Below are 13,010 nucleotides of genomic sequence, written 5' to 3'. Positions count from 1 at the left end.
TCTGCAATAAGAGTCATTGTGTCTGTCACGCTGTGACACTCACACAGTTAACACTAAACTACCTGCAATGAGAGTCATTGTGTCTGTCACGCTGTGACACTCACACAGTTAACACTAAACTATCTGCAATGAGAGTCATTGTGTTTGTCACACTGACACTCACACAGTTAACACTAAACTATCTGCAATAAGAGTCATTGTGTCTGTCACGCTGTGACACTCACACAGTTAACACTAAACTATCTGCAATGAGAGTCATTGTGTTTGTCACGCTGTGACACTCACACAGTTAACACTAAACTATCTGCAATGAGAGTCATTGTGTCTGTCACGCTGTGACACTCACACAGTTAACACTAAACTATCTGCAATGAGAGTCATTGTGTTTGTCACACTGACACTCACACAGTTAACACTAAACTATCTGCAATAAGAGTCATTGTGTCTGTCACGCTGTGACACTCACACAGTTAACACTAAACTATCTGCAATAAGAGTCATTGTGTCTGTCACGCTGTGACACTCACACAGTTAACACTAAACTACCTGCAATGAGAGTCATTGTGTCTGTCACGCTGTGACACTCACACAGTTAACACTAAACTATCTGCAATAAGAGTCATTGTGTTTGTCACGCTGTGACACTCACACAGTTAACACTAAACTATCTGCAATGAGAGTCATTGTGTTTGTCACACTGACACTCACACAGTTAACACTAAACTATCTGCAATAAGAGTCATTGTGTCTGTCACGCTGTGACACTCACACAGTTAACACTAAACTACCTGCAATGAGAGTCATTGTGTCTGTCACGCTGTGACACTCACACAGTTAACACTAAACTATCTGCAATGAGAGTCATTGTGTTTGTCACACTGACACTCACACAGTTAACACTAAACTATCTGCAATAAGAGTCATTGTGTCTGTCACGCTGTGACACTCACACAGTTAACACTAAACTACCTGCAATGAGAGTCATTGTGTTTGTCACGCTGTGACACTCACACAGTTAACACTAAACTATCTGCAATGAGAGTCATTGTGTCTGTCACGCTGTGACACTCACACAGTTAACACTAAACTATCTGCAATGAGAGTCATTGTGTTTGTCACGCTGTGACACTCACACAGTTAACACTAAACTATCTGCAATAAGAGTCATTGTGTCTGTCACGCTGTGACACTCACACAGTTAACACTAAACTATCTGCAATGAGAGTCATTGTGTCTGTCACGCTGTGACACTCACACAGTTAACACTAAACTATCTGCAATGAGAGTCATTGTGTCTGTCACGCTGTGACACTCACACAGTTAACACTAAACTATCTGCAATGAGAGTCATTGTGTCTGTCACGCTGTGACACTCACACAGTTAACACTAAACTATCTGCAATGAGAGTCATTGTGTCTGTCACGCTGTGACACTCACACAGTTAACACTAAACTACCTGCAATGAGAGTCATTGTGTCTGTCACGCTGTGACACTCACACAGTTAACACTAAACTACCTGCAATGAGAGTCATTGTGTCTGTCACACTGTGACACTCACACAGTTAACACTAAACTATCTGCAGTGGGAGTTTGTTTAAGGTTCTCTTCAATGGGAATTTGTTTAAGCTTCTCTTCAATGGGAATTTGTTTAAGGTTCTCTTCAATGGGAGTTTGTTTAAGGTTCTCTTCAATGGGAGTTTGTTTAAGGTTCTCTTCAATGGGAGTTTGTTTAAGGTTCTCTTCAATGGGAGTTTGTTTAAGGTTCTCTTCAATGGGAGTTTGTTTAAGGTTCTCTTCAATGGGAGTTTGTTTAAGGTTCTCCTCAGTGGGAGTTTGTTTAAGGTTCTCCTCAGTGGGAGTTTGTTTAAGGTTCTCCTCAGTGGGAGTTTGTTTAAGGTTCTCCTCAGTGGGAGTTTGTTTAAGGTTCTCCTCAATGGGAGTTTGTTTAAGGTTCTCTTCAATGGGAGTTTGTTTAAAGTTCTCCTCAGTGGGAGTTTGTTTAAGGTTCTCCTCAGTGGGAGTTTGTTTAAAGTTCTCCTCAGTGGGAGTCCTGCAGCACTGAACAGGTTTTGGGGTCTCAGTATGGAGCGTCGGCCTCACCCTCACAGCCGCTGTGTGCCACCTCTGCGAAGGGGCTGTCACACCCGTTACACTGCCGCCCAATCACACCTGGCCTGCACAGGCACCGGCCCGTCTCCAGATCACAGGACCTGGACAAGGAGCCCACCGGATAGCAGTCACATGGTAGGCACGTGTCACTTCCTGCCGGCCGGTAATGGAACTCCTGCAGACACAGAGGTACAACGACAAGTCACATGATGAGGTCACTCAGAGACAGGTCACATGATGAGGACACTCAGAGACAGGACATATGATGAGGACACTCAGAGACAGGTCACATGATGAGGACACTCAGAGACAGGTCACATGATGAAGACATATAATATTTTCATGAAAAGGTGTTTTTATTTTTTGACATGCTTGAGATTCTGCACTCTGCAGAACCCTACAGAAGCAATGGGGTGTTCTAAGAGATTTGGACACTGCTGTACATGGATCTGGTGTCTGAACAGGGCTTGTGAAATAGCAGCCTTGCTAATGAATTGAGAAGCTCTGTGGATGAGCAGTGAGAGACTGGGACTGTAATTCAAAGTAGCATTATAAAGAAAGCCAGGCTGCTCCGCAGTTTCTGCAGCCTGGTTTCGGGGATTGTGGGAACAGCCAGCTCAATTTTCCTGAGACCTCCGATTCACTCTCAGCCAGCTTTCTCACTTTCACACAGCAATCAATCAAACCACAGCCTGTCACTGTGACTTTACATTACATTACAAATGAAAAGAACACCACCCAGCTAATAAACACAATGCACATTGTGAAACATATATATCTATATATATAGAGAGAGAAAGAGAGAGACAGAAAGAGACCGAGAGAGAGAGAGAGGTTTCATTTCTACAAGATGTGTCCACAACAGTTCATTCTGGTCTTGTTGCAACCTCCTTTTCTCACCTTGCAGTGGCACTGTCTGTTGGTACTGTCAGTCCTGAACCCCCCTGTTCTCACCTTGCAGTAGCACTGTCCGTTGGTACTGTCAGTCCTGAACCCCCCTGTTCTCACCTTGCAGTAGCACTGTCCGTTGGTACTGTCAGTCCTGAACCCCCCTGTTCTCACCTTGCAGTAGCACTGTCCGTTGGTACTGTCAGTCCTGAACCCCCCTGTTCTCACCTTGCAGTAGCACTGTCCGTTGGTACTGTCAGTCCTGAACCCCCCTGTTCTCACCTTGCAGTGGCACTGTCCGTTGGTACTGTCAGTCCTGAACCCCCCTGTTCTCACCTTGCAGTGGCACTGTCCGCTGGTCTTGTTGCAGTCCGGGTCGAAGCCCTTGCTCACGTCACAGTTGCAGGGTCCGCACGTCGGGTTCCCCCACCAGCCCTTGGGGCACTGCTGGTCAATCCTGGAGGGACAGAGCGGAGAGGCAGTCAGTCCTACAGGCAACGCAGCAATGATGGAGACCCAGCTGTAGAGACACTCTACCTGGGAGCTCTGTCAAACAGCTTCCTTGTGCTGGCAGGTGTACAGTATGAACTGTCTGGGTGCTCCCCTGTGCTGGCAGGTGTACGGTATGAATTGTCTGGGTGCTCCCCTGTGCTGGCAGGTGTACAGTATGAATTGTCTGGGTGCTTCCCTGTGCTGGCAGGTGTACAGTATGAATTGTCTGGGTGCTCCCCCGTGCTGGCAGGTGTACAGTATGAATTGTCTGGGTGCTCCCCCGTGCTGGCAGGTGTACAGTATGAATTGTCTGGGTGCTCCCCCGTGCTGGCAGGTGTACAGTATGAATTGTCTGGGTGCTCCCCCGTGCTGGCAGGTGTACAGTATGAATTGTCTGGGTGCTCCCCCGTGCTGGCAGGTGTACAGTATGAATTGTCTGGGTGCTCCCCCGTGCTGGCAGGTGTACAGTATGAATTGTCTGGGTGCTCCCCCGTGCTGGCAGGTGTACAGTATGAATTGTCTGGGTGCTCCCCCGTGCTGGCAGGTGTACAGTATGAATTGTCTGGGTGCTCCCCTGTGCTGGCAGGTGTACAGTATGAATTGTCTGGGTGCTCCCCTGTGCTGGCAGGTGTACAGTATGAATTGTCTGGGTGCTCCCCCGTGCTGGCAGGTGTACAGTATGAATTGTCTGGGTGCTCCCCCGTGCTGGCAGGTGTACAGTATGAATTGTCTGGGTGCTCCCCCGTGCTGGCAGGTGTACAGTTTGAATTGTCTGGGTGCTCCCCCGTGCTGGCTGGTGTACACTATGAATTGTATGGGTGTTCCCCCGTGCTGGCAGGTGTACAGTATGAATTGTCTGGGTGCTCCCCTGTGCTGGCAGGTGTACAGTATGAATTGTCTGGGTGCTCCCCCGTGCTGGCAGGTGTACAGTATGAATTGTCTGGGTGCTCCCCTGTGCTGGCAGGTGTACAGTATGAATTGTCTGGGTGCTCCCCCGTGCTGGCAGGTGTACAGTATGAATTGTCTGGGTGCTCCCCCGTGCTGGCAGGTGTACAGTATGAATTGTCTGGGTGCTCCCCTGTGCTGGCAGGTGTACAGTATGAATTGTCTGGGTGCTCCCCTGTGCTGGCAGGTGTACAGTATGAATTGTCTGGGTGCTCCCCCGTGCTGGCAGGTGTACAGTATGAATTGTCTGGGTGCTTCCCTGTGCTGGCAGGTGTACAGTATGAATTGTCTGGGTGCTCCCCTGTGCTGGCAGGTGTACAGTATGAATTGTATGACTGCTCACCTGTGCTGGCAATACTGTCCGAAGTGGTTGTCTCCACAGTCGCAGGTGTAGCCGTGGGAGCTGCTGGGTTTCCTCCTGCAGAGAGCCTCATTCTCACAGGGGTTCAGCTGGCAGGCGTCCATGCAGCTCTTCCCATAGTAACCTAGGGACATGGAGCCACAGCGTCACGCAAGTCAAGCAGCAGCAGTTCACTGTGAAACACGTCTCTGAGTGAAACCCGCTACACTGCAAGCAGCCTCCCCTCTTTGAGACCTGATTGCCATTGAGGCAGGTTAGATCCATTCGATGAACTATCCTTACAGTGGATGGCATCTGTAAAGGCTGGTTCGTTAGCATCGCTGAGGGGGACAGATTTCTACTCTTTCCAGTATGACTGTCTGGCTATCAAAGGGAGACTGGGTGCCAGAGTTGAATGCTTTTTTAACTCTAGAAGTAACAATCAGCCTTTACAAGCCATACAGAGTAACGACAGCACTGAAGGGGGGGGGGGGGCAAGCAAGGGCAGAACTCAGAAAATATCTTCATTAAGAGAGAGCTCCACACATACAGCACTGCTCACTCTACAAAGAGGATCGAGCTGTGAATCTCCAGCGCACACACTTTGATTTAGCAGAGTGTCAAGCATGTTGATTTCTCAATTGCTGTGTGACTGCTCTGAATCCCTCTGCCAGTCTGGAACCAGTGTCAGGGCTAGGGTTTTTATATCAGCCAGACAGATAAGCAGCTGCATCCCCCAGGCTGTAATCAGCTCTCTGTATTATTCCAATTAACAAAGTGCTTCTATAACACTCTCATTACTGTCACGTCATTAATTGCTAAAGACCAATTAACATTTCAGATGTAACAGAATCGTGCACGTTTTCACAAGCACGGAGCTGCCCACATGCTGCATATTTTTCAAATGCTAATTCGGGTTTATTAGAAAATGAACAGGCCTTTAATTAAGCGTCATTAATTATCTATGTTAATTAGGGCGGTTTGAGGTGGTAGATTTGCAGAGCTCCAGTCAACACACAGCGAGTGTTAATCCCAGAGCCAGTGGAAGGTGATCAGGGGCACATCCTGAAAGCACAGCTGCTGAAAAGAGGCCAGCCGCTAATTACGCGCTGGGGGGAGCACCGACGAGCTAAAGAGAAGGAAGATACCCAGAAATATCTCCGCTCGACCCAGAAACAGGGAGCGGCACAAACTGCAAACAAATACTGGAACAAAAACGAGGATCTATACTACAGTGAGACTGCATTATCAAATAACGGGTGGGATAGTTTCATTTTCAGTTTTAACCACACAGAACTAGAAATCCATTCAGAAACTACGTTCTGTTTCTTGCCAGTGTCCCTCCCTACATGTTAAACACTTTGCAGGTCGTTCAAAAAACTGCTGTCCCTCTTCAATTCACAACGCTACCTTAGAGTTCTGATTGACCGTTTTGAAGTTGCGGGTCACAGCACTGACATTACCATATTTATTGATGTAGTTATTAACCAGGAGATGTACCCACCAGGGCCTCGTTTACAAGGGGGTCCTGGAATATAATTAAAGAGACAATCGCAAAGTCCAAACAGCACACTACAAACAAGTGTGGTTCAAACTGAATCCATAGCACCCAGAGATCAGAGGACAGAGTGAGCAAGACTTGGATCTCTGTTAATGTGGGCTGAAGGAAAAGCACTGGTGGGAGGCTCTGAGCAATTATTCCGCAATACAATCTTTAAAAGCAAGAAAGAAAGATTCTCAAGTTCCATTTTCATACTGTGATGGAAACAATTCTATGTCTTCAGGAGCTGACATGCAAAAGAGAAGCTTTCTTTCAGCTGTATCTTTATCAGGGCTGTATCAGTATCAGCTGTGTCTTTATCAGCCCTGGCTGCCTGCACTCTGGGGCTGTGCAATGCCCCCGCATGCTTCTCTGAGTGTGTTGTAGGTCAGTTTTCTGCACACATTAATCCCAGGGATCCATGCACTGCCAGGTTGATTTAGAAAGATGAATGCACTGGCCAGCGTGATGGTCTGTAAAGCACTTTCACCGAGACGCCCCTGTGCACTCGTTTCCAATTAGAGGGCGCTGCGGGCCCAGCTCACAGAGCTGCACTTATTTAAAACTGGACTTGTTCTGTTTTGGAAGTTTTGTTTTCATGAAATAAATAAAATCTGATATTCATGAAACTAGAATGATGTCACGCCACCGAGTCTTCAGTCTTTTGGGCAGTAGCCCTCATACATATTGAAACATTAATAGCTCACTTATTCCACTGAAGCTGCCTGCTTGTGACATCTAAGCACGCATTCAATAGTTCAATAAAAGCAGCTCCTTTAGCGTACTGTAGACTCTAATAGAAGTCATTCACCAGAGAAACATCAACAAGGACTTCCTTTAGCCTCACACTGCAATTCACTGAAGGGAGGGGCCCGCAGGCCGGGCAAAACCTCAATTAAAGGCTTGGAGCAACTGTCAGAGGAGTCAGTTTATTTCATACATCCTCCAGTATTGTGCTCTCTGATCCAGGACACATCGCTGGCAGGGAGAGTGAGAGGAGTCAGTTCATTTGAGACATCCTCCAGTATTGTGCTCTCTGATCCAGGACACATCGCTGGCAGGGAGAGTGAGAGGAGTCAGTTCATTTGAGACATCCTCCAGTATTGCGCTCTCTGATCCAGGACACATCGCTGGCAGGGAGAGTGAGAGGAGTCAGTTAATTTGAGACATCCTCCAGTATTGTGCTCTCTGATCCAGGACACATTGCTGGCAGGGAGAGTGAGAGAAGGTAAACAGAAGCACCCATTTTTTATCAATCTAAATACAAACCTTTGAGCGGAGAAAAAGTGTTGGGGGAAATGAAAATGAAAATGGAAAAGCAGCTGATCAGCGTAGTGCAGTACCTGGATCACAGAGGCAGGAGGCGCTCTGCCAGTCATCGCTGCAGTAGCTGTTCGAGGGGCAGGGGCTGGAATCACAGGGGTCACCCACGCTGCACCCTGACTCCACCTTGAATGAGCGTGTCGGCTTGGGCAGGGGCATCCCCGTTGGAGTGTCCCCCAAACGCACCCCCTGAGGGAAGAAACAGAGCCGTTACACTGTGTGAACACACAGCACAGTTACACTGAACACACAGCACAGTTACACTATATAAACACATAGAACAGTTACACTGTATGAACACACAGCACAGTTACACTGTATGAACACACAGCACAGTTACACTGAACACACAACAGTTACACTGTATGAACACACAGCACAGTTACACTGTATGCACACACAGCGCAGTTACACTGTATGAACACACAGCACAGTTACACTGAACACACAACACAGTTATACTGTATGAACACACAGCACAGTTACACTATATAAACACATAGAACAGTTACACTGTATGAACACACAGCACAGTTACACTGTATGAACACACAGCACAGTTACATACACACAGTGAATGAGTTCCTCGATACAGGCTGGTTCATGCCAGTTAGTGTTTGTGTTCAGGTGTGCTCACCTGTATACACCCCCGTGCTCCACTCTGCACCTCCCCTGTCCCCAGGACTCCGCCCACATGTAGGTGCTTCACCTTGAGACCATGGAGATCATTACCCACAATCACTGTGCCCTGCGGAGAGAAACAGAAAGAGAAGAGAGTGGAGAAGAGAGGAGAGGAGAGAGGACACAGCTTCACACAGCCACACAGCTTCAAACACACAGCATCACACAGCAACACACAGTCACACAGCTTCAAAGACACAGCATCACAGCTTCACACAGCATCACAACCTCACACACACAGCATTACAACCTCACACACAGCATCACAGTCTCACACACAGCATCACAGCCTCACACACAGCCTCACACAGCATCACACACAGCCTCACACACAGCCTCACACAGCATCACACACAGCCTCACACAGCATCACAGCCTCACACACAGCATCATAGTCTCACACACAGCATCACACAGCATCACAACCTCACACACACACTCACACAGCTCCACAGCCTCACACACACACAGCCTCACAGAGCTTCACACAGCCACACAAATACAACGATACAGCTTCAAACACACAGCATCACACAGCCTCACAGCTTCACGTAGACACACACAGCACCACAGCCTCACAAAAAGCCTCACACAGCATCACAGTGTCTCTCACACACACAGCCTCACAAAGCTTCACACAGCCATACACATACAGTGACACATCTTCAAACACACAGCATCACATAGCCTCACACAGACACACACAGTCTCACACAACCTCACATCCTCACATAGACACACACAGCATCACAGCCTCACACACAGCCTCACACAGCATCATAGCCTCACACAACATCACAGCCTCACAGCATCGCAGCCTCACTCACACAGCCTCGCAGCCTCACACACACAGTTTCACACAGACACACAGACTCATAGTCTCACACACACAGACTCACAGCCTCACACGCACAGCCTCACACAGACACACAGACACACAGCCTCACAGTCTCACACAAACAGCCTCACAGCCTCACAGCCTCACACAGACACACAGCCCCACGTGGTGCTGCACACTCTTACCTGGAACCGGCCGAAGTCTAGCCGCACAGTTGCCACGTAGCGCGTGTCCCGGCCGCTGCGCACGTCTCTCAGCTCCAGCTGCAGGTCGTGCCACTTCCCATCGTCCACCTGCACCTGGTCAAGCAGCAGCCGAACCATGCGGCTCGAGCCTCTGCTGATCAGGAACGAGAGCTGACCACCATCCAGCTGGAGAGAGGGGGGCAGGGGGGAAAGACAGGGGCGTTATCCACTCGCACTCTCCACAACATCCCTTCCGCCTTACCTAACAGATCCACAGTCTCACTGAATCTACTGTACACAGGGGCACTGAGGAATCAGTGTCACATGACTGCTGTCATATTGCAGCATGGCGTTTGGGATGAGTTGCTATAGTGTCTATATTGTAGCTGGTACTGCTGCACTGCTACAGTAAGAGTATTTCACTCACATGCCTATATTTATTATCCCATCAGTGAAGCAGCTCAGTCTTCAGGCTTGTATATTATCTGGGTTAGCCCAGAGCTGCAACATCTTATAGCAGATACGATACTGGTGTGTAGTGGTCTCTCACCTGGAAGGCCATGCTGGTGTACTGTCCTGCGTGTGCCTGCAGTAGCACACCCTCAGCGGCTCGGGTTCGAAACATGAGCCCAAGGTACCAGGGCAGTGAGACTGTCACCTCATTCTTCAGGTCCCACCAGAGGGCGCTATTTCCTAGGAAGCGGTGTGGGTGCTGCATCACTACAGGGAGCACAGGGGGAAGCGTTAGTGTATTAACTGTATTAACCTCTAATACTGAGCCCCCTCCACACACACACACACACACACACACACACACACACACACACACACACACACACACACACACTGTGTAGTTGGAGATTGTGACTCCCCCTCCACACACACACACACACACACTGTATCAGCCTCTAACACTAAGCCCCCCTCCACACACACACACACACACACACACACACACACACACACACACACACACACACACACTGTATCAACCTCTAACACTGAGCCCCCTCCACACACACACACACACACACACACACACACACACACACTGTCGCAGCCTCTAACCACGCTGACCCCCTCCCACACACACTCCAACGCTGTAATCCAGCCTCTAACATGAGCCCACCCTCCACACGACACACACACACACTGTATCCATCCTCGTAACACTTGAAGGCCCCCTCCACACACACAACACACCAACAACTGTATCAGATCCAAAACACACATAGTCGAGGATACACTGTCGGGGCCCCACACACACACACACACACTGTATCAGCCTCTAACACTGAGCCCCCCTCCACACACACACACACACACTGTATCAGCCTCTAACACTGAGCCCCTCCCACACACACACACACACACACACTGTACACACTGTATCAGCCTCTAACACTGAGCCCCCCACACACACACACACACACACACTCCACACACACACACACAGCCCCCTCCACACCACACACACACACTGTGTGGTGTGTCCTGTGTCCACACATACTCGGGGATGATTGTGAGTCGGAGGTGAGCCCACACACACCACACACACACACACACACACACACACACTGTATCAACCTCTAACACTGAGCCCCCTCCACACACACACACACACACACACACACACACACACACACAGCCACTGTATCAGCCTCTACACTGAGAGCCCCTCCACACAACACACACACACACACACATAGTCGGATTGTTGACTCGGCCCCCACACCCACACACCACACACACACACACACACTGACAAAAGTACAACGGTGTATCAGCCTCTAACACTGAGCCCCCCTCCACACACACACACACTGTATCAGCCTCTAACACTGAGCCCCCCTCCACACACACACACACACACACACACACACACACACACACACACTATCAGCCTTGGAGTTGTGACTCTTCCACACACACACACACACACACACACACACTGTATCAGCCTCTAACACTGAGCCCGCCCCACACACACACACACACACAACACACACTGTATCAGCCTCTAACACTGAGCCCTCCACACACACACACACACACTGTATCAGCCTCTAACACTGAGCCCCCTCCACACACACACACACACACACACACACACACACACTGTATCAGCCTCTAACACTAAGCCCTCCACACACACACACACACACACACACACACTCATAGGCGGAGATTGTGACTAAGGCCCTCCACACACACACACACACACACACACTGGTATCGGCCCTCTAACACTGAGCCCTCCACACACACACACACACACACACACACTGTATCAGCCTCTAACACTAAGCCCCCCTCCACACACACACACACACACTGTATGTAGTCGGAGCCCTCTAACTAGGTCCAGAGTGGCAGGTCTCACCGTGGCTGCAGTCCTTGCCTCCGAACCCTAGGGGGCACTCACAGGAGAAGGTCTCCCAGCTCACTCGGCAGGTGCCTCCGTTCTTGCAAGGGTTCCCATCGCAGAAAGACAGCTTAGCACTGCAGCCTGGGGGAGAGGGAAGAGGAGAGAGGGTAGAGGAGAGGGGAGAGGGAGAGAGGAGAGAGGAGAGGGGAGAGAGGAGAGGTGAGAGAGGAGAAGGGAGAGAGACAAGAGGGGAGAGGGGAGAGGGGAGAGGGGAGAGGGGAGAAAGGAGAGGAGAGAAGGGATAAGGGAGAGGGTTGAGAGGAGAGAGTGGAGAGGGGAGAGGGGAGAGGGGAGAGAGGAGAGAGAGGAGAGAGGAGAGAGGGGACAGGTGAGAGGGGAGAGGGGATAAGGGAGAGGGCAGAGGGGAGACGGGTCAGAGCACAGCACAGTTACTGGCACAGGAACCCCTTCCACTCTTACTATGATGTCATGACTCACCTGGCAGGGTGCCGTTGTTGGCGATGTAGCCGGCCATGTCTATCCTGCGGTTGTCGATGTGCAAGTCCTTCATGCAGCCGATGAACTCCCTGCTCAGCACGGGGAAATTCTCAGGAAGATTTGGAACACCGCCCAGCAAGAGAGGACCCGTCAGGTCCAGAGATCTGGAGAACAGAGACAGGGAGAGGGCAGGAGGCAGGGAGGGAGAGAGGGGGGAGGTGCACAGAGTGAGAGGAGGTAAACGATATTGCAGTGCCCATTTCAGTAACAGTGCAGTGAGACATTGCAGTGCCCGTTTCAGTGACAGTGCAGTGAGACATTGCAGTGCCCGTTTCAGTGACAGGGCAGTGAGATATTGCAGTGTCCGTTTCAGTGACAGTGCAGTGAGACATTGCAGTGCCCGTTTCAGTAACAGTGCAGTGAGACATTGCAGTGCCCATTTCAGTGACAGTGCAGTGAGACATTGCAGTGCCCGTTTCAGTGACAGGGCAGTGAGATATTGCAGTCCCTGTTTCAGTGTCACAGTGCAGTGCAGTTAGAAAGAGGGGGGTTCTGCTCAAGCTTCATCAATGGTCAACCATAAAAGATTGATTTATTAAGGATCATTTTTTGAACAGAAAAGTAATAATGATCATTCGTCTGCTTTAAGGGTCTCTAAATCTGTCAGGTTGCTATTTGCACTGAAGCTCCTCGTATTTAGAGGTGTCTGTGCTGCCTGTGGCTGCAGTGTGCAGTCTCGCCACTGGGGGGCAGGGTGCACTGCCCTGAGTCTCCAGTGACTGGCCTTATCTTATATTGGCT

The 13,010-nt window shown here is 49.7% G+C and overlaps 1 protein-coding gene across 1 annotated transcript in view; it reads right to left on the bottom strand.

The window, feature by feature from the left end:
• Positions 1-13,010, bottom strand: part of LOC121331104 (cadherin EGF LAG seven-pass G-type receptor 3-like) — a 49,689-nt gene that overhangs the window by 20,989 nt on the left and 15,690 nt on the right. Inside the window, exons 7-15 of the mRNA XM_041278283.1 lie at positions 12,210-12,373; positions 11,727-11,852; positions 9,894-10,063; positions 9,344-9,529; positions 8,277-8,387; positions 7,660-7,828; positions 4,780-4,921; positions 3,336-3,456; positions 2,103-2,286 (exon numbers count right to left, since the gene is read on the bottom strand). Coding sequence (XP_041134217.1) covers positions 2,103-2,286; positions 3,336-3,456; positions 4,780-4,921; positions 7,660-7,828; positions 8,277-8,387; positions 9,344-9,529; positions 9,894-10,063; positions 11,727-11,852; positions 12,210-12,373 — 1,373 coding nt within the window. The remainder of the gene's footprint in view (positions 1-2,102; positions 2,287-3,335; positions 3,457-4,779; positions 4,922-7,659; positions 7,829-8,276; positions 8,388-9,343; positions 9,530-9,893; positions 10,064-11,726; positions 11,853-12,209; positions 12,374-13,010) is intronic.

This window comes from Polyodon spathula, chromosome 18, assembly GCF_017654505.1.
Source record: "Polyodon spathula isolate WHYD16114869_AA chromosome 18, ASM1765450v1, whole genome shotgun sequence".
In the NCBI taxonomy this organism is placed as follows: Eukaryota; Metazoa; Chordata; class Actinopteri; order Acipenseriformes; family Polyodontidae; genus Polyodon; species Polyodon spathula.
The sequence above is the reverse complement of the archived record's forward strand: the minus strand, read 5'-3'. Positions and strand labels throughout refer to the sequence as shown.